The following is a 27,906-nucleotide window of genomic DNA, read 5'->3' on the forward strand; positions in this document are numbered from 1 at the left end:
TTGTTTTTAGCGGTTCCCTTATTTTTTTTATTTTATTTTATTTATTTTATATAATATAATTGTTAATTATATTTTAGAGTTCATTTTGAAATACACTAACTATTTAAATATTTTGTTTTGAACTAACTAATTCAGTTTTTTTAATTGAATGTTAAATTTAACTCAAAAATAAAAATTATCTTTGTTACATCAAATGTGTCTTTTCTAATCTGAATAAAAGAGATTACTACTTTTTTGATTTAAACTTTCTATGCTCCATTTATCTTTAATATATATAAAATTTATTTCCAATTCAACTTTAACTAATATATATAATTTATTTAACTAATTTCTATATGGCAATTCAGTTTAACTTACATAAATAAAAACTAATTAAATAAATTTAAAAGTTAATATAAAATACTATTCTAATTAAAATTAGATATATTAAATTAGTTGTGACAACATATTTAATTTATTTATGAAATATATTTAGTGACAACTACTTTTAATTATAAAAGTAATTAGTAATATATATTTTATTTAAAATTTGTACAATATTTTGAACCATTTTTTATCCACTTTCACCATTCAAATATATGTTTTAGATCGTTGATCCATACTTGTACTACTAGATCCGTCCGATCAATTCTTGTTCCGTTCGATCCGCTTGATCCGTTTTTTCCATTTGGAGTCAAAGATTAGATAGTAGATGGATGCTATACATGCATCCCTTTAGAACTCAGCGTTATAAATTTCCGACTGTTTTTCTGTGCTTCCCTTTCAATTTCGGCTTCAATTAATTACTTGGAACATCTATTTAGGATATTTCTAATCTATAATATTATTTTAACGTCAAACTCACATTATTTCATTAAAAAATTTAATTTTCTATCTGGTTCTATAATTTTATTGTAGTGGAATTTTCACACAATACCTCTCCAGTCCAATATTTAAATTATCGAGATTGAGTTGGAAATCAGACTAAAATAAAGTTTCTGAGTTGAGTTGGAAATGATTTTACAATGTATAACTTCGTTAACGTCGTTTGTTAAAAGAAAGATGATATAATCTCGTGAGTCGTGTTAGCTCTGGAGAGTCGTGCGTATAAGTATAAATGAATACAGTAAGAAAAACGAAAGAGAAATAGTCAGATGCATGTCTTTCACGTGTTAGAGAGATGTAGTTAATGTCAAGACATCACTAGGCATGGTGCACTCTTCTCCATAAGTCTTTAGTGCTTTTGGCTTTTGGCGCTTTCTCTCTTTTCCTCACATCCTGATTTGACTCAGCCTCTTCCCTCTCTCTCTGATTGACTCAGTCTCTCTCTCTCTCTCTCTCTCTCTCTCGATTCAGTTAAAACGCCTTCTTGATTTTGATTAGTTATTTCATTCACTTCACGTTTTCTCTGTGCTGGCGGTTTGATGACGATATATTTTTCAAGCCGACCAACTTGCCCCTACCTTCCATATACCAACTTGCCATTCTTTTTCTTTAATCTTATCTACACAAATTATTTAATTACTGTATAAAAAGACCTTTTTACTTACTCCGACTGGTGGCCTTTTCGAGAACACGAAGAACGAATAGAAAATGAACATATAGGAATAAAATTGCAGGAATGAAAAAAAATGATTGTTCCTTATCAAATTTAACAATAACAAGTAATACTTTTGTTCTATATTTCTCTAAAAAAAAAAGAACGGGAAAGAACAAGAAAGAAAAACTATTTCTTATGAATTATGATTTTTTTGGTAATGATAAGGAATTCAGCGTTACTTTTCGGTCATTGGTCACAATTTACCTTCTTTTATCTCAGTTCATAATGTATACTACCACTTTTAAAAGTTAAATAAGGTTAATGAAAAATCTAAGTAACTATATATTGATTTTTTGGGTTTGGGTGTCAAAATCCACGCCCTTAAACGTGTTACAACCTATATTTGCTAATACAATCTAGATCAACTAAATTCATATTAAGCTTTCATTTTGCGTGTTCATAGTTACAAAAATGTAAGGAACTAAAGGTATGACTAGTTTATTAGCTACCACCCGCAAATGCAGTTTTTGCAGTTTGTAGCGGTTGTTGGCGTTTTGCAACAATCACTCAAGCCGTTCAAAACCGCTTCAAACCGCTCAAAACCTCATAAATTTAAAAGTTGGTTTCAGTTAGCGTTTACGCTTGCATGAGGATAAATTTTTTTTTTTAAACAATAAAAATACAAAAATAAAAGTATTCAATAAAAAAAATAAATTGGAATTATTAAAATACTAAATATAACTATTATATTTAATTAAGATTATAAATTTTTAAAGTAAAAATACTAAAATATATCTATTATATTTAGTTAATATTATAATATTATAATTTTTGATATTTAATAATTATTTAAAATGTAAATATTGTTAATTTATTATTTAACTGCTGTTGTATTTGGTAGTTAATCAGTCATAAGTATCCCGCTAACGCACTAATTTCTAACCGCATAACTACTTGTACAAATCTCTTAAAACCGCAACCATCCGCAAACTTCCGCAACCGCGACTGTTGTATTTGAACCGGTCAATACCCTAAATGATTAAAATTCGCCTGAGTTCAGTTTCTCATAGGAATTAAATGATTTTTTCTCTAGGCAATTTAGCTTCTTAGGCTATGGCCCAAGTGTTTACCCTCCGGTTTGCTTAAAAAGTCTAAAGGGACAGGTTCTATCAAAATTCTCGAGGAATGATCAAATTATCAGGCCTTTCAAGCCCAATGTTGGGTGGGGTAGGAAAGCTCGTAAAATGGGATATATATTTCGAGCCTGTTTTCGAGGAAATTCGCAAGGAGATACATTCAACACGGGAACATTCAACTGCAGTTAAAAATCTCATTTAGGTACACGCGTAATCGTCAAAGATAGAATCGGACTTGCCATTAAAGAGTCTTATTCCGTTTCACAACCAAGTTATATCGAAAGAGTATAGTCGGAGTTTAATTTCACGCCGGGATTGTGCCGCCGAACGTTATACATTTATTTATGACGTTAAAAATCAACAATTTTATTCAGCAAACATCAAAAACCCAAAAGCATGAATCTATTCAATCAACAACGACAAGCTTGCTATACTCTTCCTTTGATATAGCATCCTCCATAATAGCCATGGGATCGATACCTCCATCATTATCCAAAAACATCTTGATCAGATTCTTCGAAAACCCACTCACCAACGCCACTCCCTTCTTGCTCCCATTCACCGGGGTCGAACTCGAGTCCCTCAGGTACCAAAACACTATCTCCGGTACAACGTCCCCGTACCCTGCCTCCCTATACTTTCTAGCAATCGCCTCGTAGTCAGTCTCCCACGTGTTCGCATCTCTTGTATCATACGTTTGCCTCGTACCATAATAAGACACCGAAGACGAGGACGCGGCTTGGTCGAACTCCATGTCGCTGAACACGAACACTCTCTTGATCATCTCCTCCGGCTTCAACCTCCCATCGACGGCAACTTTCAGAATCAAATCAAACACCTTCTGAAAATCAGTGTTCATCCCCCACTTCATCCTCCTCACGAACTTCGTCTTCGATCTCAGATCGTCTCCTTCAACAACCTGAAGTTCAGGATCGCCGCTGAACGTTATCATCTTCCCTCTCCACGGCTCCTCCGTCAGCTCCGAGATGAGAAGCCCCAGCGCGACGGAAACCTCCATCGGATCGCCGGCCATGGACCCCGAGACGTCGGAGATCGCGATGCACCTCGTCAGCGAGCCTTTCTTCTTCAGATCGTCCACCATTCGTTTCCACTGCAGCTCGGCGACTTGTCCGCCGTCTCCTCCTTCCAGCTCGCCGATGATCTCGTGAGGTAACACGGCGCCGGCGGCGATCTTTGTCTTCCCTTCTCTCGCGTCTTGGAGATACTTCTGAAACCTCTCCGCGTCGTGGTTTAAGAATATCTCCTTGTAAGACTTCATCGCCACGGATGCTACTCTGTTGTAAGGGAGAGAGCCCCATTCTTTAGCTCCCATGTAAACCTCTGGGAGCTGCAGAGTCTTTCGTAAAGGGACGAGGACTTGCTTCCTTAAGCGATCACGCACTCTGTAAGCGTAGTGAGCTTCCTCCACGCCTTCGTACTCCGGGAAAGATTCGCGAGGGAATATTCTTCTAGCGATGCTCTCGCAGAGAAGAGTCGCTTTGTCGAAGGAAGAGTCGAGGGAAGGACACCACTTAGCAGCTAAAGAGATCTTGTTCGTTTCCCCTGACGTCAAGAACTCGAGATCTTTCTTCAAGTAATCAGCGAATAGATCGGAGACGCGTTCGTGGAGGAAACGGTAGTCCGGATCTTGAGAGTATCTGGTGAAAGCTTTCTTCCCCATTGATATCTTCTCAAGCTTGCGGTCCAAGCTAGCTTTCTCCTTCTTTTCTTGGTTCCTCTTCTCAGCATTAGCTATCCTCATCTCCCTCGTCGCCGCCGGCTTCTTACGTCCACGACCCTTATGAGAGGATCTCGACAAATCAATATAGAAAGGAGCTCTTGCTCTACCTCTACCACCTCCAGATCGGGGCCCAGAACGACGACCTTTCCTCTGTTGCCATTCCGACTTCTGGACCCTACGGATCTCAAACCCTTGCAGGATCCTATAAAGAATCTCCGGAAAGTCTTTAAAGTATCCAAATTTTGATAAAGAGTCGAGGTTGCACGCTAGGGTTTTGGGGTGGCAACCGTGTAGCCACAGCGCCGCCGTGTAAAACCCTTCCTTGTCTGACTTTCCGGTACCGCGGACTCCGCGAAGGTTGCAGATAAGCTTGAGAGTGGTCAAAGCGTCGTGGCTCCAAGCCGTGGAGAGTCTCTGCTCTATCGATTCCTTGGGAGTGCTGGGAACGACGTGGAAGAAGAAGTCGAGGCAAGGGTTACCTGCGGATAGGTAGGTCGCGGCTCCGTTCTCGGTCAGGCCCATGGGAGGAGAAGGGGAGACTTTGACTTTGGTTGACTTGTTGAAGTTAGAGACCATGAGGTCCATGAATGGATCGCTGGGACCAGAGGCTGGGAGGGGAGAGTTGGAGTCTTGAAGCTCCGGTGGACCAAGCAAAGGTGAAGCCATGATTACTTTAGAGAGAGAAAAAAAAAAGATTTTGTTAGAAGAGAAGGTGATGATGAAAGTCGTGAGTCTTCTTGTTGGTCTTATTTATAAAATTCAAAGACTTGGGGATCAAGTTCTTGATCCGTATTTTCCGTGGAGTGGAGGCGCATATAAACCGACGTTTATAAAAAAGGCTTCAACCTCAAAAACAATTCCGAGCCCAATGATGAGGCCCATTAAGTGTGAATCATATTCTAGAAGGGATGCCTTGGGTTGTTATGGCCCATTAAGAGTGAGTCATCTTCTTGAAGTGATAGGTCCTGGAAAAATCAAATTTGGACTTTTCCCTTGCGCGTAATTGCCCTGGAAAAATCAAATTTTCGTGGAATCAGCTTCATCCTTTCTTTTTATACTTATCCTCTCGCTGCTGTGCATTTGCTTCATCTCAATCGTTGAAAATGCCGAAAGAGGGAGAACCGGTGATCGGAGTACCGTATTACGCGGGGCAGAACCCGTACCAGGCGGGGATGGTGCCGCCGAACGCTATCTATGGAGATCCGATGGGAGCTCCGATCCAGCAAACGTTTTATCGGGACACTCCTGCTCCTTTCAATTGCCTCTATTGCGGCAATACTGGTCTCACCCATATCAGGTAAACATTATCTATATACCCCTTTACACGATTCTTAGAGTTTAGGGTTTGTAATCGTTCTACGACTCAAGTATGAATCATCTCTATGTGAATCTGCAATATCAATAACTTTGCCAGTGGTTTTGAGTAGGAGATGTTGAATTTCGATTGTTTGACCTTGGCTGCGTCTCTTTCATCAGCTACGCAATGTTTGATTGATTCCAGCTTGTAGAAATGTACGCTTGTCTTTGAACAATCTGAAACAAAAAAAAGATTTGATCCACACCACTTCTTGTTGTGCTTGCGTTTATTGTTACATTAATCGAGTTTATATACTTGAGGATCTCTTCTGTTTTTATAACACCTAGGTGAATGGGTTATTGATTTACGTTATAAGCAACTCAGGTCATGATTAACCCCGGTCTTTTAGCTCTGGTTCTTAACTCATCATTTGACATTTTTTTTTTTTTTTTTGTTTTTTTTATACACTTTTTGGTTAAGAGACGACTTATTTAAGAGCCGAAAAGCTAAGAACCGTCTCTTAGCCGAAAAGATAAGAACCGTCTCTTAGTTGAAACTAAGAACCGTCTCTTAGCCGAATCTAAGAACCCCAGTTAAATCATGGTCCCGTGCAGTTGATCTTCTTAATGCAGTCTAAGCATTCATGTATAGGGGCTACATTTGTTCGGATATCTGTTGACTGTAGATACTAGAAAGTACCTTTTAGAGCTTCTGTGTGCATTTATCTTGTCTTTCTTTGTGAGATAGCTTATAATGTTTGGATTTGACACAGATCAAAACCGGGTTTAGCTGCTGTTGTGGCTTGCATGACTCCCTTTATGCTTGGATTCTGTTTTCTCTGCCCTTCAATGGATTGCCTCTGGAACAAACAGCATCACTGCCCTCAGTGTGGGAATAAGGTGGTTATTTTAATATGTTTTCCTATTCCCTGCAGCTCTCGTGATCTCTCGTTTTTTCTCCCTCTGTGTTAAGGAACGTTCTGATTCATATGATTGATGTGTCTGCAGGTTGCTGACTTTGAGAAATCAGATCCCTGCCTGGTGATGGATCCGCCACAGTGGACGCAATCGAGCTTTGCACTCCCTGCTTGATAAGATTGCATTCTTTTCTTCTTCTTGTTAATATTACATGTGAAGTCGAGACCTTGTGTTGCATGTACCTACAAAAAATTGAATATTCAGAATAAACCCTGTAAAATGTGTGAGAAAAGGAATACTGTATATACAATTGTCTGTATCGTCCAGTGATTCGTGAATTGAACCGTCTAGTGTTTTGACTCTTGTCCCTTCTTTGGATATGAAACACTTAGAGATTCTTTTCCTCTCGAGAAACCCACAGGTAAGGATAGTGTAATGGGCTGGGCCGGTCCGATCCCTTAGTCTTTTCGAACCAGGCTTGTTATTGCTCTGTTTAATGTTTTTTTCAAGCTTACTCTGGTTTTGGGTATACAAGTTCAAATTATAACTAACAAAACCTAAATCTTCTCTTTTTCTACATTTTTTTTGAATCTGTTCGAAGTTTGTAGATTTTACTCTGATAAAAAAAAAAGATGAACATAACGATTTATGTATTTTTATGAGATTTTTTGTATCTAAAGATAGACCAACTAAACAAAACTGAGTCCAATCAAAGTGTAGACGATAGCAACTTCTCATGTCAACACTGTATTATTGGTTGTGCGTTAAAGCCCTAGACAATAAGTATTCTTGTTATACTTCCCTGTCAATCGAGGTCATGTAGATAATAGCAACTTCTCTTATGTTAGGATGAAGCATGAAAACTACTTATCATCTACAATATATTTTACTGTTTTTTTTGTTTTCTTTCTCCTCCATTCCCTGTTGGCATATAAGTTTACTCTTTATCTGTTCATTTTGGGTTTTACAAAAGTATAACCCTTCTTATATGAGTCTTTGATAAGGGCAACATCAAGTCATGCAAAGAATCCTTTAGCAACTTGAATAAAGTTTGAATTTTCTTTTTGAAAATGGATTTTGATAGACTAATAAATAGGGAGTTGCGTGCAAAGGTGAAAAGGCAGATAGATTTTTAGTGCAGTACAGATGTGCAACTGTAGTTGTCACCAAGCATATGGCATTGTCTGCTGGTTACAGCGTTTAAAGCTTATATATCTCTTCTATTTTGTTGGAATCTGGGAACTATAAAGAGTCGCCTCTTCAGCGTTTGAAGTGGCTTAACTTGTTAGGTTCTTTGGGACCATTTTAGATGTCTATCTATAACAGGAATTTTAATGTTTTGACGAAGTTCTGGGATTAGTTCTTAGCTATAAATGTCTAATCATGCCTCAGAAAAGGGTCTACTAAGGAAGATACAACTGAATCTTTAATGCGGTCCATGGTTCACAATTTTCTCAAGATATTTGTAGAAATTGCTTGAAGATTGGGAAAAAAAAGAGGACCACAGGGAAGAAAGTTAAACATGTGATGTAAGTAAAACTGCTCATATATCATACCCATTTGTTATTTGTCATTATGTCTCAGAAAGCTGAAGCTGATCCTCAAGTCACTCCCTCACAAGGGGTTTTGCTTCTTCACACGCTACCTCTACACAAAATATCAAACACTATCTTTTTGGGTATTTTTTACCTATATTATAATATATATAGACCAAAACTTCCAGATCTTTCGGACTATGGATCATGTAGTTTACTTTCCTCTTCATTAATCAGAGTCGAAGTCAGGGCCTGGTCGAGCTCCCATGCTAGATTCAGTTGGTTAAATGGAGTTTGTTTATTTCTTGAACTATAGTATCCGACAGGGTGATAAATAAACATCACGATGCGGTGCGGTTGATGATGATATAAACCTTAAGTAATTAATTAGGGTATTAATTAGGTTTGTGTTGTCATCAAGAAATGAATATGGGAAGAGTCACATCTCTAGTTTTGCTTAAAAGTCTAGGCAACATGTCTTTGGGAGCTGACCTCATTCTCTTCTGTAAATGCTTTGTAATAGGGGCTTATGGGATCAGGCAAGAGCCGTAAAGAGATTCTGGCACTAAACCCAAATAAAGAAAAAAAAATGATGAAATAAATTATAAAAACTCTTGGGTTTATTTGAGTTTGCTTACCCAACTAGGTTCCTTCTTGTCTTATGTAGTTTAATTATGGTTTGTTAGTTGGGAGTGAACAAAATACGAAAGGAAAAGGATTGGGTACAAGAGATCTATATATCTTTTTCTGATGAATGATGATGCATTTTCCCCACCTTCGTAGTGTTTCTTGTGAAATTAATAATAAATCTCATCTTATTAAATATATCTTGTCTTTAGTTGTCTCTCAACTTCAGTTGCTATAACATTCTGGATTAGCAATTTAACATTTACTTCTCTACGTTTGCATTTGTAGTTTTTGTTTGCGTGCAGCTTTGATTTGTTATTAGTTTTACAATTCACTACTAGGGTAGAGATGTTGTCATTTTATAGTTTAACATTAAGACAAAATTTAAGTAAATCTAAGGCGAATATATATATACATATTGAATGTGGTTGGTGGAAGTGACACATAACTATGCAATGTGAGTAAGAAACGGCGTGTGGGTAATTGCTGATTTGTGAAGATGTGTGGGTCTTAAGTCGCAACCCACTTGGAATTTTATACAAATTTGAATTTCATAAAACAAGTCAGCCTTATACGACTTTTCCCACCACCTCTTCTTCTTCATTTTCTCCTCTTTTCTTTAATAAAAATTTCGTGAATAGCACATGTATCTGCTAATAAATTTATTAACAAAACGTTTTATTTTAAGAGAATTTCAATTATGTTTTGCCATATTCGTCGTTACTATGTATACCCTATGATTTAAATATAAAAGTAACGTTGGATATGTTTCAAATCACTTTTATATATACACAACACCATGTTTATTCTCTTGTTATTTTTTAGTTTCCTATAGAAATTATTATCTTTTTGTTTACAATACATTGAATCAGTTGTTATGGAAGAGTATTATACTATTATCTATGCAAAAATCGGTGTACTATGTGGGCCATATTCTAACATATTGTCCCTAAACGTATAATCGGAGTCAAAGAAGTAACTTGCGGGGAAAACAGAACAAAACATTTGAACAAATCCACTGTCCACTATCTAATAGCAATAATGCCGTACGAAGCATCCAAGAATAAATTTTCTTCTTTGCGTCGGAAACATATTCTTCACCTTTCCTTGTGGCATACGGAACATGAAAACAATCCTTATACATATATAAAAAATTGGAAACTAAGATGATTGGGATTGCTTGCAAGTACAAGAAATCGCAACTATATGCTTAGCACCACTAATGTCGAATATGTGTGGACTAGTAAGAATTAGCATATATAGGTTACGTATCAGGTAACTTAGTCTTTGCTGTTGACTTCAACTAATCAAAATGCCTATACCGACGGTTTTTTTCTCAATACATTCTTTCAAAGATTTTTCCTTAAAAATAATATTGATTTATACGAATTATATAAAAAACAGAATAATTTTGTAATTATAATATCTCACTTTTTGTGGAAATTGCCTATGGGTTAGGCTTTCCGAGGCATAAAAATTAGTGGAGATGAATGAACGAGTTATTAATATTATCTTGTTTTTAACAGAGTTGTTCCGTTAATTCGAATATTTAGTTGCGTAATTTTTCTTTGGTAGGTTTTGTGTCTCGCTAGGTCGAACACTCATCAGACCGTCACCTAACTTTTCAATTCAGTTACGTAAGGCATAGTAATTCGATGGAGACCGAAGTAACAGATGCTGTTGAAACATAACTCAGTAACTCACATAGAATTTTTTTTTTTCAACTGGAGTAGGTTTGAAGATTGGAATGGAATCTATAGATAGAGAGAGAGAGAGAGAGATTTGATCCTTCTCGAATATATTATCCTTACGGAACTTGGTTCTTAATATTTTAGCAAAAAAAAAAAACTTGGTTCTTAATAGGGATTTTTGAAGCTCTTAGTTATGCTCTCATAAAATAAGTTATAAATTTCCATCTACTTTAATATTTGAATCGATTCTTGCATAAATCTTTCTTTCTAGTCCTTCCATGTAAAGAATCCTATGACGACAGAGATTGTTTCTCCATATTCGTAAGAAAGAATCGTCAAAGGTGATAAAATCTGTGAGTTTCTATCATTGTTCTATTTTCTCCTAGCAATACAAATAATCGGACTACAAGACATAATCGGACTGTCGCTGTAGAACAACAAAAAGTGAAAATTTTCAACTCTCAGTTTGTTTTTTTCAATCATAGTAAAATACGCATTCGATCGGTAGAAGGTGGGGTAGCTTTTATGTTCACAGTGAAGCATTATAACATGTTTCTTGTCTATATGTTATTACCACATGTATTTTCTTCTTACTTTTAATCGTCTTTGATTTAAGACTGAAATTGCCAAATTGTTACACGGTGAACTCATGAACATCATAGCTAAAAACATTTGATCCCACAAGACGATGTTATCTTTTAATTGGATTATTATAAAAGGTTATGTACCGTAGTTGTTTAGTACTAAGCTACTTGCCTCACTATCCTTTAAATTCAGAGCTATATACATATAATTTAGTTCAAATTTAAACACAGCACGTAACAGAAATTATCCACCCCCCCCCAAAAAAAAAAAAAAATTTAACTTACCACATTTTTTTTTGAAAAAGAAAATTAACTTACCCAAGTTAGAGAAATATAAAACCTAACATAAAGCATTTTTATATGTGGGGACCTTATGTGAAATCAGTTCACATCATTATTCATGTTCGTTTGATAAACGCTGAGATCAGCGGCAGCGGCAAACAATAAAGCTACAACGAAAACAAATTTAATGGTGCTGAAACTAAAAGCAATCGCCGCTGGACTATCGGAGTTAAGAAAATAGAGATGTAACTGCCGCAGAAATTTTCCGCGTCAGATTTGTTGGCTTCAACTTACCGCAGCGACTGAATAAACAATTCGGTGTTGACTAACATGTGTTGTATTCGCGGAGTTTATAGTGCAATTTCGAGTCGCCACCGCTTGCCGCCGCGTTTTGTAAACGAACAGGGCTATTGTAAACAACCAATAGTTTTTTTTTCTTAGGATCTCAGTTTGAAATGAGTAATTTTATAATTGTGTAGTTTCCACCGAATAATTATGACCTTTTTGACATTAAAAGAGATAACTACTCATCTCACTCTTATTACGTTTTCTTCGTTTTGATAAAAAGGCTCTCTTTGACAGTCTCTCCGTGGTATTATGTCATGAACCTAGAGCTGGAAATTTTAATCATTGCCCGCGGGCCCCGCCCCGTTTGATCCGCCGCGGGGCGGGTGCGGGTCGAACCATTTGAAATTTTTAAATCGCGGGTGCGGGTGCGGGTGCGGGTCGAGATTATTTTGAGCGGGGCGGGTGCGGGTCAGCCGAATTTGAATCGCGGGTACCCGCCAACCCGCAAATTAAAAAAAAAACAAAATTTGAAAAAAAAAACATTTTTCGTAAAATATATAAAAAACAATAAATATTTGTATAATTTTAATTATAAATATATTTTTTTAATAGTATTTTTTAAAAATAACTATTATATAAATAAAAAATAATTATTTTTAATTAAAATAATTATTATATAATTAGAAAATAATCATTTTTAATTAAAATAACTATTTTTAATATAATTAATATTATCCGCGGGTTTGGCGGGTTACCCGCGGGTTCTGGCGGGGCGGGTGCGGATATAAAAGTTTTTGTTTGCGGGTTATGCGGGTCGAGTTTTTGAATCGAAAAAATGATTCGACCCGCGGCGGAGCGGGGCGGGTCGGGGCGGGTTGACCCGCGAACCCAGCACTACATGAACCTAAACAACGTATAGTAAGCTATTGCTTCTTCATCTTTATTTCAAATGTTTATTTTCGGTTTGTGGTATAGTATCTCCAAGTAAAGAACATACACGTGAAAAAACGTACAATGACTAACGCATATTTATTGCAATTGGTAGATCGTCTGGGACAAGAATTGTAATAAAGTTGATACATTTTTTCATGAAATTCAACTAGTTCATGAAATATATGTTTAAAAAAAAAATGATTTGAAACAAAGGACAAAGACTCGTTTTCAAGTAAAAGGGGAAAAAAGAAGAAGCAGAATGGTATTAATATAAAATTACTAAAAGAGTTATTAAAGATAGTCAACATTAAATTTAAATTAAAGATTTCTTCTGAAACTATTGCAACTACTGGTCTCTTCATCAGAAGAGAATATCTCCGTCGTGAGACCACTTGAAGCGTGGTCGGAAGAAGAAGAGCTTGGCAAAAGGTTCAAGTCCGTGGTCCTTTCTTTTCTCATGAAATCGAAGAAGATTGGTTTAGTTTTATCTTCGGTTTGGTTTGTTGTAACTATTTCAATTTGGTCATTATCATATCTAATATTCCGGTTATCTCCGTCGTCCTCGTCGCTCTTGTTACCGGCTCTCTTTTTAAGGAAGATACGACAAAGAACCCAGTTCTGAGTAGGACCCATTGAACTCTGCAGAGAGAACATGGAATCTAAAATTTTAGTGAAATTGAATGGTGGAGAAAACCGAAGATTAAACCGGGAATTGAGAAAGCGAGAAAATTGTACCAGAGGAGAGGAAGAGAGACGATATTCGTGCATGATCCAATCGGTTCTTAAGCCATGGGGTGGTTTGCCTTTGTAGAAAACGAGTGTTTTCTTCAAACCAACGATTTGATTTCCTCTAGAGGTAACAACCCGTTTATCAATACCGGTAGCTTTCCAATAACCCGAACCGGTTGCTCGGTTAGACCGGTTCCCATTTGGGTACTTGGCTTCCCTTGTGCTGAAGAAGTACCTCTCCTTTTCTATATTGCCTGGCACAAGTAGAGAGAGTTTAATAAGCCTGAAAGGTCGCTGGTTCGAAACTAAATAGTACAAAATAGCAAGAATTCAAGAAAACCAACCAGGCAAGTCCCAAGGATCAGCTCTGCAAACATCAAAGTCAGGAATGATGGAAGCTGGTAATGGAGAAGACAAGACTTTTCTCTTGAGATACTGAACCACAAGTTCCTCATCAGTGGGATGAAATCTGAATCCAGGTGGTAATCTTATAACACCATTCTTTACAAGTTTAACCTTATCCATAGTTCCAAACAAAGTGGAGAGATAAATCACAGAAGGAGGTGGAGGAGGAAGACAGTGTGCGGTGTAGGAAGAGGGAAACATGGATGGTATGTTTATATAAGGTAGTAGACGATAGGATATGAAATGAACAACTCCTTTTCTTTATTAATTTCCTTATTTTTTTAAAAAATTGTTTTGCGTAAACCATACTCAATCTTCTTCCTTTTGACGCCATTTGCATAAATCTATCTTTTTCATTTTTCTAATATTCATACTATATTTTTTTGTCTTCTCAATTATTATTATTTCTAGTCGGTATCTACCTCCTCTCCTTTTTGTATCTTTCCTCTGTAAAGTGTAAACTCTTCAAACATTAACTTTTTTTACTATAAATAATTGTACATGTAATTTGAAAAGGACTCCTTTATTTAAAACAACAACTCCTTTTTTTATTTGTTTTAAAATTATAGCGTAATCATACACTCCAACAAATTAACGTGAGAGGTGATGATATTCCGTTTTTTACTACACACATTAACCAACCTAATTAATAAGAGGTGATGATTATTCCATTTTTTTATTTGCTTTGCTTCAGAAAAATACGGACATTAGGAAAATCGAATATCCGAAAAATAAATAGATATTTGCAGATATTTAGGAATACTTACGGATATCACATTTGTTTTGATTAATACAAATAATCTTGAAAATTTCATACAATTTTTTTTATAATATTTTTTTCGCATGATATATAAAATAAAAATTAAAGAAATAGTGAAACTAAATAATTTGTAAATTTAAAACTTAATTAACAATTATAATAAGACAAACTTAAGAAAAAGTTATAATTGTCATAAGTTTTTTCTCTTTTTTTATGTAACACTTTAATATAAATAATAATGTGAATAGAATCTGTTAAATATGTTAGAATAATAGTTATATAAATTTATACTTTTAAAATTGTAAATATAATCAAGATATACATGTATTTATATATTGCCGGATTATAGCGGATATCCGCCTCCCAAAATTTTAATATTTGTGGTTTACTTCGATTTTAATAGTATTTGCTTTGCTTCGAAAGTTTACGGATATCCAGATTTTCAAATTGAATCTAAACGAATAACGAATCGAATCAAATTTAACGGATAAAATGCACACTGTCAATAAACAGACTAGCGAGACAACAATATACCCGTGTGTAACATATATGCACATAGTATATGAGACAACAATATCCGTGTGTAACATATATGCACATAGTGGCTATGAATATAACACATTCCAAATGAAGTACATATGCAAACCCAATGCAGATTGAACTGCAATTTTTTTCCCATTCAACTTTTAAAATGCAGAACAAAAGAAAATCATAAAATAAAAAATAATCTGTATGCATAATAAATTTGGTCATTGATTTAATGATCTGCTTGAGAGAAAGAAAAGACACCAAAAACATGCTGAGGGCCGGCCAGTGAATTTGTTTCTTTCACTTTTAAATCAAATGATATTGCATTTCAAAAGTACATTTAATATATTGTTCCAACTTTTCATTTTATTAGTAGTTTATTTTAAACGAATTTTATAAGCATATTTTATATATTCTATAAATATTTTAATAGAAAATTATGTATATGTAGATTACATATTCACAATTTTATATAATCTAAGAATACATGCTTATACTAAAAAATTATATAATGTTTAGTTAAGGAAACATATATGTTATAGTTTGTTTTTTATAATTGATAATAATTAGCATAAATAAATTAATATTAGTTTTATGGCTGAGGAAAATGGTTTGAAAAAAAAAAATCAAATACATCTCTTTTATGACTAACATTAGAGGAATGATTGTAACTATATAGTCAAATAAAAATATTTTATATCAATTTTATTTTTAAATTTTTAATATTCGATCCGATTTAGCAAATTAGATTGATCAAAAAAATTTGACTGATTCCCAACAACCCTTTTTATTGGAATTGTTTTTGGGAATTTCATTAACATTTATGTTAAGAATTCGTGAGGAGTTTTTTAAAATTAACCAAACTAAATAAAAAAACTTTCTAATTTTTTAAATAAAAATAGAATAGTAATTTTGTTTAAAATACCAAAATATAATTCAATTTTTAAAAATTCTCTAATAAAAAATATTAAAAGTTTTAAATGTAAAAATAACATAAAATAATAATTTATATCCTTAACAAAATTTTTTAAATATGTATATTCAAAAGGAGTGGTAACAGCGACAATGAAATTACACAATTTTATTAAAATTTCAAAATTTTCTGATGAACAATTTACTAATACGGTGATATATACAGAGATGGACAAACAAAAATGCTCCATAATATTTATTTATCAGTTTCATTGTATGTTATAAATGTATTTTTTTTAATATAATGTTTAATCTTTTTGTATTTTTGTAGTATATTGTTTATATTTAAGAAATTATATTTTTGGATATTTATTTTGCAAATTTATTTTTTAACAACTGATCAATTAAGTTTATTCGATAAATTAGTTCAACCAATTTGATCTACATTTGTTCTGCATAATACATTTTATCTATATTTGTTATGCTTGATCTATATTTACAAAATTACTTATAAATTTTAGTTTAATGATTAAAACTAATTCATGTAGATATAGATAAACTAAAATGAAGTTGTGACTTATGATTAGGTGAAGGACGAAAATGAAGATTTCTCTCTCTTCTTCGTTCCCTCACACGGAGATAGAGATGTGATGAAGCCTTTCCTTTTCGCCGGTTTGTTTTCTGGCGCCTTTCAACCGGTTTCGGGTTCTTCAACCGGTCCATGTTTCCGGAGACGCGTCTTCTCTTCGTGGTCTGCCAGCTTTGCCTCCAGCGTCCTCGTCTTCTCTTCCGGTGAGGGACGTCCGGCTTTGTCTCCGCGTCACCCTTCTTGGTGTCGACGGCGGCCCTTCACCGGAGTTCTCCCAGTTTATTTGATCAGCGCTTCTCTCAGCTTCTTCGCTCAACCGTTTCTCCTCTCTTCCCCTACGATCGATTCTTTTTCCCTTGATTAGGGTAAATCAGAGGCCGTAGGTTGGATTGAAGATGACTGATTCCAGTTTTGAAGCGTTGATCTGGTATGCGATTTGGCTCGTTGAAAAGATGGCCTTGTGTGAGCGATTTTTCATCATCAACCGATAGCATAATTTCAGTTGTGGTGAAAACGCCGGTGAGCGTAACCGGCGGTAGGTTCTCGAAGCGTCGATGACGGGTGAAGGATAGGGCAACGCGTGTCTCTCGCAGTTGAGGTTCAACACGTGGTCTTGCTTTTTCTTTGTTTCTACACGTGGATTGCGTTTTACGTGGGTTTGGGGTTTTAGCTTTTGGGCTTGGTTGTAGTAGTTGTGGCCCATATTGGGTGGACGGTTTACCCTTTTGTATGTTCCTTTAGGTTTTATGTTGTTTTGTTTGGACTTTAGTCGTTTTAATAATAATATCATTAGACGGAAAAAAAAATAGATAAACTAAAATGAAATCGATGTCAAGGTGTCCGTGAAACTGACAGTGTGCTGTAAGTTCCTCCAATCCCGGTGTCAGCCTTCCTGTTTGTATTAGATCACATGAATTTAAATATATGTTATCTTTAAAATTTAACAAAGGCGTGACGTTATTGTCGGCATAATAATATTCACTATCGACACTACAAGTTACCTCTCTATTAAGACCAAGGATTAACAAAATATATACAATTAAAATATTTTATATATCATGGTTATTAAGGATATGTTCGTCGCTTTTTATTAAAAGTTAAAACGATAACTTCCACACTTTTAGTTTTACTTGAATAGAAATAACATATATAGTCTTCTACGATACAACCCGTCATTTTCGATGTTTCAATACAATATGAGATTCACGAGAATAACGTATTTATACACAAGAAGTTCTACTTGTATTTATATGTTATTGTTATTTTTTCCCTGTTTTTTTTTTTGAAACTTTATTTCCTTGTTCATCAACATATATATTGCCTCATTTTTTTTTTTTTTTTTTTTTTTAAAAAGGGCATTATATTGCCTCATTTTACGATTGGTTTTCATCATATTTTAATTTTACAGCTGCGCTCTTAATAAGTTGATCTGAGGCGATTAGTGCGGTTTGGTTAGTAATTCATATTAATATTACGATCGATACAAACAATTCTTAATAATGGTATACATTTACGAAAGCTGTTCTTGTAAAAGAAATGTTAATATGCTCAATTATATATGTGCTTACCTTTTAGGTTATTTTATCATACAAAGTACATTATCAAATAACTTGGAAATTAGTTATTATATTTGGTTTTAGTGGTTAACTTTTTTTATTAAATATGTTAAATATTGGTGATGATTGGTTGGACTTAAAAATTAGTTCTTTAGATTTATTTATTTTGAAATCACTAATCTTAACCAAACATGATTTAGTTTTATTTTAAAATTTAAAATCTACAGTTAATCTTTTTACATCATTTGTTTTCTAACCAGTCTTTAAATAATTTAATTAGTCTACAAAAGCTACAACATCTATATCCTTTTTATTCATGTTATATTTTATTTTTAAAGTATTATTTAAATTATTTTAAAAGTTGTAGTATTTTTATACAGAAAAAAATACAGTTAACTACAACAATAAAAACTACAAACTAAATCCTACAACAGAACTTCTACATCTACAATCCAATCAGTTATCACCATTGTTTTAAGAGTTACCGATATAAATTTAATTTATACATGTTACAAGGATGTAGATCTCATGTACCCACCATTTAGATTTTTTCTTAATCGACGTGACTGAGTTTATCAGTAATGAAATAAATTTAGTTTTTTTTGGTATTCTTGTTCTTTGCAAATAACATGCATTATATAGATTTAAAGATGAGTGGTAAATGTTGTGGTAGTCAGTAATCTAGTGACAACCCTATTTACGTACGTATGGTTTTGTACATACATATATGTAATGCATTAACATAAAGTACTTAACCATTATTAATACTCTCACACAACGGACTGTAGTCCTCGGAGGCGAAGAAACATTGCTTGATGAAGGGGAATAAAAGAGATTTCCTAAATCCTACGTGATTCCAAAACGACAGCCTCGCACAACGGATTGAAATCCCGGAGATGCAAAATGTGAAAATGCAATGCAACAAAACAATCTCTCATCACTCCCTCTCTCCCGATTTCCCAAATCTTCTTTGTCTCAAATTTTCTAATAACATTCAATGAATGGTCCCTTTCAAAATTGTCAAAAATGCCCTCTAGTATTTTCAACGACATATTTTATTCTTAATTTTTTTCGAAATGATTGATTTAGAATTTTTTTTATAAATAATGTCTAAAAAGGGTGATTGAATCTACGACTCAACCTGATTACTATTGCTTTTGTATTCCAAGAAGACAATTTATACGAAAATATCATATTACTTTATCTCATAACCATACACCAATAGTACTTTAATATATTCAAATAATACATAGATTTAGAAGAAAATACAACAAACAAAAATTATAAATTTTAAAGAGAGAAAGTATATAACAATTGAACCATTTTCGTTTTCCCACAAAAATCATCCTGTAAACATTTATAGAGTTACATGCTTTTTATATAGGATTTACTAACTTGCATGGAATCTATGGTTAATTTTGGAAGAACAAAAACAAGGGGTCTATAAAATATGAAATAAGTAAAAGTACATTTCTTCCCCCTCTGTATTATTACGTTTATTTATTTATAGTAAAAAAGTTGGAAATTAGGAAATATAGATAAGAGATCCCCACAAGCAAAAGGAAAAAAAAAAAGTACGCACACGCACCCCACTTGCGACTTGGTCACAAATGGTCTACATCGAGAAATATCAAATTATGATTTCGTAAGTAATTTTGCGGCTCCGATTTTTTTTTCTTATTTGTAATATTCAAATTTCCATCTGTAGCTCAGGCGTACCGTATGAATGTGTGTGAGAGCGTCAACGGAGTTTGCGTGGAGATGTTGGAAAGCAAGTGAGAACGTCAAAGGGGTGCAACTATAACCAAATGATTTTGAAACCCTATATGCTTAATGGTTACGTTTTTTTTGAGGTTCCATGTTCTAATAGTTGAGAGTTCGATCTCTCTTTTTTATAATAGTTGAATTTAAAATATACGTTTTATATAAACTCTTATCAATTGGTATCGACCCACTAGACCTTCCATAGTTATAAGAAATACTACGTCTCAAGGAAAAAAATTGTTTCACAAAGCTATATTAATAATATTAGTACTTTTCATACGCGCGATGATGTTGGTATAAAATAAATTGCCGGCCTAGTTGAATGATTTTCCTGTCTGGTTCAGAAAACCAACATACAATAATAAATATGCAATGATTTCTTAATCCTGCATACAATGCACGTACAATCAAATCATATGGCATCTATGACCGATCCAAAATAGTAGTATAACGTCTGTCTAAGTAGGCAGGTAACATCCATGTGAATGTTTGAATCAGTGCACCTTTCTACATGAATTATATAAGGAAATTCAATATATTCGATTTTGATGATTAATTTATTATTTATTGATTTTTTTCTAGAAAATATTTATTCACAAGATTAATAAAAGAACTCGTTCTTTTGATTCAAATGTTTAGAAATGTTTATGAAATGTGTGTATTCTGATATTATTATGTTATGTCCCTGTTGAAAAATTCCACATATATATATTGATACCCCTTAGTTTGAAAATAAATTAATTGAATAAATACATAATATACACTGTTTAAAAAAAAACTGTTTGGATTAAAACATTTTAGCTTCTAGAAACAAATAAGGTACATATATTTGATTTCTCCAGAATCGGATAACTATACTAAAATTTTAAAGTCATTACTTACAATCGATATCGAAGTTGACTATATATAATTTTTCTATAGTAATTAATATATTTAACGGAGATAGGTTTTGCTTTTATTCTAACTAAATGATCTCAGTTTCTTCGTTTTGAAGCTACACTTTGTCAACCTCAAAGTTGCATTCCTCTTTTCATAAAGAAACTTTCATAAGTTAATGTCAAATGCTTTATAGCAAAAAAAGAAGAAGGAAAAGTCCTTAAATGATTCCAAATATCTCTTTAATTACTCTGGATTTGATGCCTTCAAATAAATTTTGATAGACCAAAATTATAGTATAAATGTGTTCATATAAGTATATCATAATTTGAGAACGTGTGATTACTACATATTATAATGTAACACATAAGCTTCTAGACCGAAATATTTTAATTGTCCGAGTTTTATTTGACTTTGTTTGTACTGGTACAAATCTATGATTATGGACTTAAGCATAAATACTATTTAGGATAATGTCACTATATGCTTACACAAAATATTACTGTTACTGTTCTTTTTGCTAAGAGACTTGGGCACTAAACAAAAAAAAATCAAATTACTTAACGTATATTAATCTCAATACGAAACCTAAGTATACACAGCAAGGTACTGCAGCTGCGTACGTCATATAAGTGATCTTGGAAGTTGAAGAAAAACCCACTAAAAGAAATACTACAATCCTTTTAGGTGAAGCAACCTGAAGATTGAAACTACTTTTGAAATATGTTTTAGTTGATTACTTTCATAACTTTAGGTGTGGACTTGAACATTGTATGGCTTTTTATGGCATGTGACTGAACAACTTCAAAACTTATCAAAAGATGTTTTTATTTATTCTCTCACGTGTGTTGCTACCAATCCGTGTGACAACTTTCTCTTCTTTTTTTTGGGAAAGAGAAAAATAGTTGTGCTTTTGAGAAGAAAAAGAAGTTGTTTCGTTGATGCTTATTCCAAACTTGAAATACACAAATTCCACCCTATTAAAGGTTATTCTTTAATCTTCCCCTCTTTTTACTTTTTTTTTCCGCTCAAATCTCAAAAAGCAGAAAGAAAAATTACACTAGAGATGAATTTTGTTCTCACTAGAGATTTAACATTATAGTTTAAAATCGAGTTTGATATGATTTTGTTTCGGTTTGGTCTAGTTCAACTTAATGAAAACCTACATAATATTATTTCGTTTGGTTTGGTATGCGTTTTCTCATTTTGGATTACTTTTTTAGTTTGTTATATTTATATTTGATTAACTCTGTACTAAAAATCAAACATCTCTGTTTGGCCCATATAGTTTGGGTTTTAAATTATGTTTTTTTTTTCTAAGTTCATAGGCCGTAACAATGTGTAAGCTTTAACGAGAAAATAAAATTGTGCAAGTGTGGTTTAGCCTGGGCCTGTGTGAGGACTTCTGTGAAGTCTATGATTCAATATTTGAGGGTTGTTGTGGAGGCTGGGGTTATAATGTTATTGATGGAATGGAAAACACATTAGGTCAAGTGATGTAGGCCAATTATGACTTGTTGGGCTCTCTATGAGACTGCAAATTATTACAGCTCTTTATTGTACACGTATCTATATTATTAAAAGATAAATACCCATTAAAAAATACACCTAAGTTTTCTAACTTATTTACATTTCCATGCCATTGAAAATTAAATTAAACTACGTATTTTAATGCTTGTCTTTTCTAGTTAAATTAATGAGTTTTTCTTAATCAAATTTAAACTTAATCTCATTAAATGAACCTACCTATTTTAATGCTTGTCTTTTCCGGCTAAATTAATAAGTTTTTCTTAATCAAATTTAAACTTAATGTCATTAAATGAACATAAAAATACATCATATTTAACGTAGCTCGGACGAGTACGGCCCAATAATGAACTTGAATTTTATTTTTACGAAAACGTGAATCACTTGACTTATGTAATATTTAAAATATATTAACTACAATATAACAAATTCATATAACCTACCTATGCTTTAGTTTGAAATGATCATGCTCAAGTTTTATATAGTTAACTGGAAATCATGCATCGATCGATGTACAATATTCAAACCACCTATAGCTTTCGTTTTCTTTATAGGATGTATCAACAAACCAATCATCTCATTGATTTTCTAAGCTTTATAAAAAAACAAATCAATAAATACAAACTCAAAATCCAATATCTTCTATTAATCAAAACAAAATATCTTCAATGTCGTATCTTTAATGTACCTATTAAATATAGAAACTATAACCATAATTACACTAATTATAAGAATAGATTTGATTCCAACCAATTGATCTATTACTTTATTAATTGATTTGCTTGTAGAAGATGAAACAATAAATTTAAAATTTATAAGAATATAAAGATATAGAGATTCCAACCAATTGCCTATATTTGCGTTGATTTTCGCATAATAAGCTTCAAATTGAACATTGAAAAAGATAGAAAGATTTTTTAAATCTCTTACCAACACAGAACTTAAACAAAACGAAGAGTTAAATGTAATTTTTTTTGTTACACTTCCCGGAAAAAAATGGTTACAACATGGGTTTTCATATTATGGTCTTTTAACATATTAACTAGACCCTGACCCGCGCGCCAGCGCGGGTTTGAATTTTCAATTTTTGGTTATTTATTTAACTAAATAATGTATTTGTAATATTTGATGTATTATATTTACCAAGTAAATAATTTTTTTGACATCTTAAACCATCTATTTACGATGAATATTCGATATCATATAAAAAATTGAAGAAATAGACGTAATTAGAGAATTGTAGACGATATATAAAAACAATGGTTATTAATGTAAAATACGAAGAAATATTATATTATGACTTAGTATGACATAAAAGATTATAAATTAGTTATACATGTTTAAAGAAAATAAAATAATTTTTAAACTTCTATGAAAGATTTAACATATAAAAAAAGGCGATGAATTAGTCATCAAATTGTAAATAATTTCATAATTTTATTAATAATAAATTATTTATAGTCTTTGTTTTCTTCAAGATAATTATTAAATGTCCATAACATTAATATGTTAAAATGCCATATTATGAAAGCCCATGTTGTAACCGTTTTTTCCGGGAAGTGTAACAAAAAAAAATTACATTTAATTCTTCGTTTTGTTTAAGTTTGTGTCGGTAAAAGATTAAAAAAAAAATCTCTATCTTTTTCAATGTTCAATTTGAAGCTTATTATGCGAAAATCATACGCAAATATAGGCAATAGGTTGGAATCTCTATATCTTTATATTCTTATAAATTTTTAAATTTATTGTTTCCTCTTCTGCAAGCAAATTAATTACCGAAGTAATAGATCAATTGGTTGGAATCAAATCTATTCTTATAATTAGTGTAATTATGGTTAGATTTTCTATATTTAATAGGTACATTAAAGATACGACATTGAAGATATTCTGTTTTGATTAATAAAAGATACTGGATTTTGAGTTTGTATTTATTGATTTGTTTTTTTATAAAGCTTAGAAAATCAATGGGATGATTGGTTGGTTGATACATCCTATAAAGAAAACGAAAACTATAGGTGGTTTGAATATTGTACATCGATTGATGCATGATGTAAGTTGACTATATAAAACTTGAACATGATCATTTCAAACTAAAGTATAGGTAGATTATATGCATTTGTTATATTGTAGTTAATATATTTTAAATATTACATAAGTCAAGTGATTCACGTTTTTGTAAAAATAAAATTCATTAAAATATGTAGGTTTATTTAATGACATTAAGTTTAAATTTGATTAAGGAAAACTCATTAATTTAACTGGAAAAGACAAGCATTAAAATAGGTAGTTTAATTTAATTCTCAGTGACATGGAAGTGTAAATAAGTTAGAAAACTTAGAGATATTTTTTAATGGGTACTTCTCTTTTAATAATAGAGATGTTATGGATATTTAATAATTATCTTGACGAAAAACAAAGACTATAAATACTTTATTATTAATAAAATTATGAAATTATTTACAATTTGATGACTAATTCATCGTCCTTTTTTATATGTTCAATTTTTCATAGAAGTTTAAAAATCATTTTATTTTATTTAAACTTGTATAACTAATTTATAATCTTTTTGATATCTTGCATATTTTCATTATCTTATCCATTCACCCATGTGCATTTTGATCATATAGACTATGATTTAGCCATGTTTAGGTTGCATTTTACATACATGAGTCCTTATAATGTATTGGAGTACCACATGGAGTTCTTGGAGACATTTGGGTGCATTTGGAGCTCAAAAGAGGTGAAAAAGGTGATCATTGGACGAGCAGTGCATGGGAGCGACCTCACCGGAGCGACACCGTGAAGTCGCTGTGACACCCTTTCATAGCGACTTGACCGGAGCGATGCAGCGAGGTCGCTCGCGTCTCCATCACTCGGAGCGACGTGACCGGAGCGATGCAGCGAGGTCGCTCGCGAAGAGCGACGTCTCGCAGCGACCCCTCCAGGTCGCTCCCGAAGCCTGGAGCGACCTCTTGGAGCGACTACTGGAGGTCGCTGCGCGACGTCTGATTACTCGAATTCATTTCTACTCAAGAGCCTTTTGGTCATTTTATTATGCACGTTTTTACTTCTGAAAACCTATGTTTTAAATACTCTTGGCAGCCACCAGACATATTATCTTTGTTCTAAGAAAAAACCTTTGGAAAGTTCATCTCTCGAATCATCTTTGTTCATCTAGTTATTGCAATTCTGTGTTTCCAATTCGTTGTTGTATCCCTCTGTATGATTAATCTGAAATCCAAAATGGGTTTAAGAGGAATCATGAAGAGTAGTGAGTAATCACCATTTGAATTCATGGGTTACGAAGATTAAGGGTGATTAGGTTAGAGCTAGGATGTTTTAGAGTAGATCATTCCAAAACCCTGCTAGTAGAGTAATCATAATGCATCTTCTGAGTTAGCTTCTCAAAAGTTGATCTTTAGGCATTTCCCACCCAAAAGGTGTTCGATGAAATGCCTGAAACAACTATTCTAAGCTTTTAGCATATTTTGCCAAAAACATTTGTTGTTAGAAATGCTAAGATAGCCTTAGACCTGTTAGTAATGATTGCTTCCATATTATTCAACCGAAGACATTTGTTGTTTGAAATGTGTTAGTAAATGAACATTCATCTAGACATAGAGTTTGTTTAGAATCGTGTCTAAGCTTAAGGTTGATAGTTTGATTGTTCGTTTGCCATCCTTAGTTCGAAACTTGATCACCCAAAGTCTAATTCCTATGCCCATGAGTTCTCATTTCCTTAGTTAAGAAAGTCAACTCATTAATCGTTTTTATTATTCTGAAACTGTATTAGTAATAATCATTAGTTTAGAAAACCTTTAAAATCATCGGTTGCACTTAGATTAAGTAAGTACTTGCATTCTCAGTGCTTGAAATCCCTTGGAATTGGTTACAATCATTTATACTACAACATTTGTCTTAGGAGCCTTGAAAACTCCTAATATCAAATTGGCGCCGTTGCCAAATTCTAAGTAGATTTAAACATTGAGATTTAGTCATTTAGATCAAATCAGGACTCCTCAACGTGATCGAGAACAACAAGTATCATGGCTTGGCTCTAGAGGACCCATTTGATCACTTGGACAGGTTCGACAGCTACTGTGGGTTGTGAAAAATCAATGGTGTGTCTGAGGATGCCTTAAAGCTGAAGTTATTCCCTTTCTCTCTGGGGGATAAGGCACGACAGTGGGAGAAGTCTCTGCCAAGTGACTCAATCACCACTTGGGATGACTGCAAGAAAGCTTTCTTGGAGAAGTTCTTCTCTACTTCAAGAACTGCTAAGCTGAGAAATGAGATCTCCAGTTTTCAACAGAAAGGCTTGGAAGGTTTCAGTGAAGCCTGGGAGAGATTCAAGGGCTACCAAGCTCAATGCCCACACCATGGCTTCTCTAAGGAGAGCTTGCTGAGCACATTCTACCGTGGTGCTCTTCCTAATTACATGACCAGACTGGATACAACTAGCAATGGGTTTTTCTTGGGGAGAACTGAGGAAGATGCAGAAGAGCTGGTTGACAATATGGTAAAGAGTGATGCTGTCTACAGTGGAGACCACGACAGAGGCAGTCGAACAGATGACAAGCAAACGAGGAGGGAGTTAAAGGCTCTCCAGGATAAGATTGACATTCTCATTGCTGATAAGGCCACCCAAGAACAGCTGCACTTTGTTGGTAACCCAAACAAAGACGCCACACCTGTTGTCCAGGAAGTTGATGGTTTGGAAGGGCAAGAAGAGCTGTGATTCATCAACAACAATGGTAGCTGGTACAAGAAAGAGCCAAACTTTCAGTACAACAACTACCAACAGAGATCTTACCCCAACAACCAACAGAGTGGTTATCAGCCTCGGAACAACCAGCAAAGCAGCTATCAGCCTCAACAAAACCCTCCTCCCGGTTTCAACAACAAAGGACAACAACCTGCCCAACAACAACCTACTACTTCTACCTCTACTCCTCCAGTCAGCAGCACTGATGCCCTACTAAAACAAATCTTGGAGTCTCAGACAAGAAGTGAGAAGCATGTTGGCTATGAGTTGAAAAACCTTCACGCAAAGATTGATGGAAGCTACAATGAGCTCAACAACAAGTTCAGAACCTTGGAGAACCAGTTTGCTGCCATGAACACTCAACAAAATTGCCAACAAGGTTCTTTACCTGGAAAATCTGAGCAAAACCCCAAGGAGACCATGAAAGCTATCACCCTCAGGAGTGGTAAGGAGTTACCTCAGAAAGCTCTCACCAAGGATGCTGAGAAACAAGGTGAGGGGGTTGCCATCAACATAGATGATGAAGTGGTGATTGTTGATGAGAAAATCAATGATGAAATCTTGGAGAAGATTGTGGAAGTGAAAGGTAAAGGAAAGGTTGGGGAAGAGAAGAAAACAGTGAAAGATGGTGAAGTTGTTGCTCCAGCAAGTGAAAATTATTTTGTTCCTCCTCTTTATGAACCCAAACTACCATTCCCTGGTAGATTTAAGAGGCAGCTGCTAGAGAAGTACAAAACTCTATTTGAGAAGCAAATGAGTGAAGTTCAAGTCACAATGCCCATCATTGATGCTTTCATGCTAATTCCTCAATATAGTAAGTTCCTGAAAGATGTTGTAGCTGCAAAGAAGAAGGAGATGGAGGGCATGGTGATTCTCACTCATGAGTGCAGTGCCATCATCCAAAGGCTTGTTGTTCCAAAGAAGCTAGAAGATCCAGGATGCTTC

The 27,906-nt window shown here is 33.8% G+C and overlaps 3 protein-coding genes and 1 non-coding gene across 4 annotated transcripts; 1 reads left to right on the forward strand and 3 right to left on the reverse strand.

Moving 5' to 3' along the window:
- Positions 1 to 3,010: 3,010 nt before the first annotated feature.
- LOC111198028 lies at positions 3,011 to 5,143 on the reverse strand. Its single transcript, XM_013810022.2, has one exon. The coding sequence runs from the start codon at positions 5,060 to 5,062 to the stop codon at positions 3,062 to 3,064; it is 2,001 nt and encodes a 666-aa protein (XP_013665476.2). The 5' UTR covers positions 5,063 to 5,143; the 3' UTR covers positions 3,011 to 3,061.
- Positions 5,144 to 5,334: 191 nt separating this feature from the next.
- On the forward strand, positions 5,335 to 6,971 carry BNAC09G43880D (GSH-induced LITAF domain protein). Its single transcript, XM_013812498.3, has 3 exons — positions 5,335 to 5,693; positions 6,466 to 6,592; positions 6,701 to 6,971. Exons 1-3 carry the CDS (start codon positions 5,500 to 5,502, stop codon positions 6,782 to 6,784), a joined length of 405 nt encoding a protein of 134 aa, XP_013667952.1. The 5' UTR covers positions 5,335 to 5,499; the 3' UTR covers positions 6,785 to 6,971.
- A 5,661-nt stretch (positions 6,972 to 12,632) lies between these two features.
- Positions 12,633 to 14,218, reverse strand: LOC106372315 (NAC domain-containing protein 83). The gene is made up of 3 exons (XM_013812499.3): positions 13,624 to 14,218; positions 13,286 to 13,533; positions 12,633 to 13,189 (listed from the first exon to the last, which is right to left on the reverse strand). The coding sequence occupies exons 1-3, from the start codon at positions 13,883 to 13,885 to the stop codon at positions 12,869 to 12,871; spliced, it is 831 nt and encodes a 276-aa protein (XP_013667953.1). The 5' UTR covers positions 13,886 to 14,218; the 3' UTR covers positions 12,633 to 12,868.
- A 12,257-nt stretch (positions 14,219 to 26,475) lies between these two features.
- On the reverse strand, positions 26,476 to 26,582 carry LOC125593504. Its single transcript, XR_007329408.1, has one exon. It is a non-coding gene; the product is annotated as a small nucleolar RNA R71 (small nucleolar RNA).
- Between the last annotated feature and the right edge of the window lie 1,324 nt (positions 26,583 to 27,906).

Source organism: Brassica napus, chromosome C9, assembly GCF_020379485.1.
Source record: "Brassica napus cultivar Da-Ae chromosome C9, Da-Ae, whole genome shotgun sequence".
Classification (NCBI taxonomy): domain Eukaryota; kingdom Viridiplantae; phylum Streptophyta; class Magnoliopsida; order Brassicales; family Brassicaceae; genus Brassica; species Brassica napus.